Here is a 4,662-nt window from a genome sequence, read left to right as displayed (position 1 = left end):
TACAATTGATTCATGCGCATGCAGAGTTTGTTAACCCCATATTTGCACTGAGTTTTGATACAAATAAATCAAATATTTTATTAAAATATTTACACAAAACAGTTTAAAATCTGAAAGCATCCTTTATTTTTCTAGTATTTTTTAAATTATCTCATGTAAAGTACAGACGTATAAATATAGAAATCCAGACATTAAACAAAGGAAGCGAGCGTAGACTTTCGCATCCATTCTTTACCCCCTTGACACCAAAAAAAGCAGAACCAAAACCAAAAAAAATAATATCAAAACCATGATTAATACTTATTGACCTCCAAAAAACACTTACATATTACTGTTATTGGTCGTTTACTTTAAAAACATTATCTTAAAATATTGTCGCCTAGATATAAAAGAACCTTAAACAATTGTTCATTGAATCAATGGGCGTTGATCTGACTACAATACACACGAATGATTGATTGAAATATATATATATAATGTTAAGTTTAAGCATACGTCGTTACTAAAACTGTCCTAATTGGAGACTGTTTGACCTTTGAACTGGCATCCATCTATCACGGCCACAAGCAGGCTGTCCTGGTAGACACCAGGGCAGTGCCAGGAATTGTGGCGAGTTAAGGGTCTTCCAATATTGGTCCCTGGCTATAGTGACGCAAGAGGGAGCTACAGTTCGAATTAATATCCTATTAGGCTACAGTTACACCTACAAGCAATATATAAGAAGAGTAATGGGAGTAGCGAAACATCTTACAAAAACCCTTTCTGATCCAGAGCTCAAGCCGTTGGCATTCATTGCAAAGCGCAGATTTTCAGGTAAAAACTTTCTAAATTTCTTTTCTGCTAATGTCCCATTTAAGCAAAAAATTGTCCCAATTAAGCGTTTAAATTNTTAGGGTGCATCATGAGAACGTACACTAAGAAAAGATTTTTCGAAATTTTTCCCGCGGGAAAAGTGTTTACAATAAAAGTGGTTAAATAAAAAATGAAATGTGAAGAGAAAGCGTCTTACAAGATTTCCAAGCACAGAGGCGGTTTTTTGCGTTTTTGTGAGAAATTGAACATGGGTGGCTTGTGTTCATAGTCTTTTATTATAAGATTGTGTTGCAATTCTTGATTCTTGAATTCGTTCACTTCGTTGTTTTTCGGTATTAATATTAATAATTGACATATACTGTAATCATCAATATATATTATGAAAGTAAGTGTACACTGTGCTTGCCACTACACTAGAAACGGATTTTTCGAAATTCCCGCCGCGGGGAGATGTTAGTAACACTTCCCCGCAGGATAGTGTTAACAATGAGTGTTAACACTTCACTAAGAATAGTAGTACACTACCACACAATCTCATATCAACTCCTCGAGAAATGCCAGATTGTCCAGCTAGTTATTGTATAAAATTTGGTAAAATATAAATATCAATTTTTATTTCGAAAAAAAATTTTTACTGTTTTAGGGGGAATACAATTTCACAGTAACAATTATTGAAATAAAAATAAAATTAATTAATTTTCTAAATATTTGTATAGAAAGTGAATTAAGTCTTTATAAACTCAAACAAAATAATATCATAAGTATAAAATTAAATTTTTATTAATTTAATATTATATTTTATATAATTGAAATTAAGTATATTATATGCATGCTCATATCTAAGATAACTTATAAGCTTATAATCATCTTATATATTTTATTATTTAAAAAAATATATAGAAAATTAATTTATAAATAACTTAATAATTAAATTTTCGTTTAATTTAATGTGTTCACACAAACACTATACAACTTTTACAGGGATTTTTATTTATAAAAAATAATTTTTTTACCATCTTTTAAAATTATACTCCTGCTTTTCACAATTTTAATTTTTTTTAATAAAAGGTAACAATTTTATAAATTTTTTTCCTTAAAATTTTAAGTTAGAAGCATTCATCCAACAAAGGTTACTCTCTTGAACTGTGATTCACCATCAAGATCCTACGTATTTATTATGAATCATAGCTTAAAATGATCAGAATTCTTTAAAAATCAAAGATTATATTATCATATTTAATTAGTGAATTTTTGTATGTATTAGTGGTTATCTTCAATCATTAATGGATATAATCAGCATCAGTTTAGCATCATCATTGCTGCTGAAAAACATTAATAATTTACAAACTTTATGGATAACAAGCAAAAAAACTACCCTTAATATACAATAGAATATGAATAGAAATATAAAATTTATAGGGAAAAAAAATCAGTTTTTAGTTATAAAAAATGTGCCACAATTTCAAGCAAGATAGAGAAAAAGGGTAAAAGATCTATGATGATATATGATTTAAAGGTTAAATTCTAAAATGACCCCGAGGTTATTGGTAGAAATTTTATACACTAAGTAATGATATGTTGTGAAAGCTATGCAGTAATTCAATTCTTTCAGAGACAGGTAGTGTCTGGAACGTTTCTTGAAGTGCGATCTGATATGATTGGTTATTATCTGTTTAATACGGTATTAAGTTAATTTCAGATGGTAGAACGTAGGAAAAACACTAAAAACTGTAAAATTTCATTAAAAATCCATTAAATATTCTTGCAGGACTATCGAGAACATGAACTCATACATTTCATATGAAACGTCCGAGTTCATTGAAGAGTTATCCAGGTTGACGTCTACAAATCAGACAAATTTCATCAAAGGTGAGATATATTTATTGTTTTTTTTTAACTATAGAAAATCGAAAATAAATAGACTTTTTAATCAGATTTTCATAAATAAAAAAGTTTATGCTCTCGGTTTTCATTAACTGATAGCAAAGGGAGAGAAATCTACTTCTTTAATGCACTCTTATCTTAATGTAGAAGATTCTTTTTATCTTAGTGGAAACGTCAGTCATTCATAAACTAATGGGTTACTATATCAAGGTCGTGTTGCTGTCTCAGTTGACATCTGCAACACTCCAGTCGACCGTCTGTCATCCAGAATATCTTTTCACAGCACGATTGGTGACATTTCTGTCAACCGATACCAACTTGACTGACTTAATGGTCGCTACATGTGACGTTCGATCACCTTTGACCTTCATAATCTTGGCGCCTAATGTTTGCCAATTGTGAACCTTTGGATTTTTAAGTCACTTTTTTTCAAACTTTATAGACATATCCAAGCCTAGAAAACGTTCGAGATCACCTGCTGTATCGAGAAATGCAGCTAGAGAAAGGACTAGAGTCAAAAGTTTAAGGAATGCATTTCTAAATTTGCAAAGGACCTTACCGTACGTTCCACCCAATACAAAATTATCGAAATTGGATGTTCTGATACTTGCAACCACTTATATTTCTCATCTGATGAAACTTTTAAATCAGGATACTGTAAATTCGGTAAGAAATCAGGAAAATATTTCCGATTTTAGCACTCTTTCTTGTGCCTAAGTAAGCTTCATCTCTTATTTAGGAAGCCGAATGCCCACTTTTATCATCCTGTTCCATCGAGCTGAAGAGCCCTGTTTGGGAATCCAGTTATCTTCATCCCGTCAAGGTACGTTTCGGGCCAATTTTAATTAAATTATTTTGCTTTTTACGAGTATTTGTGAATTTAAATCCTGTATTTTCCTCCCCTCTCTCTTTCAGAAATGGCCTATGAGATCTAGACTTTACGCGGGTGTTCAAGAGGATTCGACAAATTTATGCTTGGGTCTTGGTCTGTATCAAGAGCCAACTAATAATGTCAATAAACGACAATTATCGTACTGAGATGATTGGTGATAAATCGTTGCTGGTCAGCGAATGATGATGATGATGATGATGATGTTGATATTTACAAAAATACAGCAATAATTTCCAATTAATACTCTTAAATAATTGATTTTTAATGACTATTTTTNTATAAATATTTATTATTATTTAGTATTTAAAAAGATGTTATTAAGTAATAAGTAATGCATGAGGGCAGTTATCAGTTGTAATTAATCGCATCATCTAATTAAAATCTTATTTATAATCTACTACATATTTATAAATTAACAAGGCGTTAATTATCGTACTGAGATGATTGGTGATAAATCGTTGCTGGTCAGCGAATGATGATGATGATGATGATGATGTTGATATTTACAAAAATACAGCAATAATTTCCAATTAATACTCTTAAATAATTGATTTTTAATGACTATTTTTGCATTATATTCATGTTCGAGATGGATTTTTCTGTTACGACAAGCTTCTATGTACGAATATAAATTCTTTTACTTTTGTAAATAAATTTATATATTTTTAAATGTATCCCTTGTGTTTTTTGGGAATAAATTTCATTAAAATCACGTAATTATTCTTTTTAAATGAATAAAATTCAGTTGATCGACGGGATGTTAGCATATCTTCAATATTAAAAGTCGAAGAATTAATATAAATGTTAAGAAAATTCACTATAAACTGATAAATGAATATAATATCGATCGATCACCCGATCGTATGATCGATCAATGATTAAAGATGATCGATAGCACGATCGATTAATAATTAAAATTTTTAATTTTTTTTTCGAAATCTGAACAAATTATGTAATTTTTTAAATTAATTTTTAAACAAAAAAAATTTATTTTTAATTTTTGTTTCCTAATTAAATGATTATTTAAACTTAATATTAAAAATTTAAGAGAATAAAGAAAAAAATAATAAAAA

At 29.4% G+C, this 4,662-nt stretch overlaps 1 protein-coding gene across 5 annotated transcripts; it reads left to right on the top strand.

The window, feature by feature from the left end:
• The first annotated feature begins 454 nt into the window (after positions 1 to 454).
• LOC111642459 (transcription factor 24-like) lies at positions 455 to 4,306 on the top strand. Of its 5 annotated transcripts, none has more exons than XM_023388811.1 (5): positions 455 to 813; positions 2,582 to 2,682; positions 3,140 to 3,363; positions 3,437 to 3,520; positions 3,613 to 3,859. In XM_023388811.1, the coding sequence occupies exons 2-5, from the start codon at positions 2,595 to 2,597 to the stop codon at positions 3,733 to 3,735; spliced, it is 519 nt and encodes a 172-aa protein (XP_023244579.1). In that variant the 5' UTR covers positions 455 to 813; positions 2,582 to 2,594; the 3' UTR covers positions 3,736 to 3,859. The 5 variants fall into 5 exon arrangements, 4 of the variants coding, with proteins under 4 accessions (XP_023244579.1, XP_023244581.1, XP_023244582.1 ...); XM_023388813.1 differs by lacking the exon at positions 455 to 813 and adding an exon at positions 2,415 to 2,494; XM_023388814.1 differs by lacking the exon at positions 455 to 813 and adding an exon at positions 2,452 to 2,474.
• Positions 4,307 to 4,662: the final 356 nt, after the last annotated feature.

This window comes from Centruroides sculpturatus, unplaced genomic scaffold (genome assembly GCF_000671375.1).
Source record: "Centruroides sculpturatus isolate CEXI.00-Female unplaced genomic scaffold, Cexi_2.0 scaffold1647, whole genome shotgun sequence".
In the NCBI taxonomy this organism is placed as follows: Eukaryota; Metazoa; Arthropoda; class Arachnida; order Scorpiones; family Buthidae; genus Centruroides; species Centruroides sculpturatus.
The sequence above is the reverse complement of the archived record's forward strand: the minus strand, read 5'-3'. Positions and strand labels throughout refer to the sequence as shown.

Coding starts and splice junctions, on each gene's coding strand:
- LOC111642459 (XM_023388812.1), top strand. CDS start 2,595: ATGAACTCATACATTTCATATGAAACGTCCGAGTTCATTGAAGAGTTA. Junction 3,364..3,436: donor ATCAGGATACTGTAAATTCG/GTAAGAAATCAG, acceptor TCTCTTATTTAG/GAAGCCGAATGCCCACTTTT. Junction 3,521..3,612: donor GTTATCTTCATCCCGTCAAG/GTACGTTTCGGG, acceptor TCTCTCTTTCAG/AAATGGCCTATGAGATCTAG.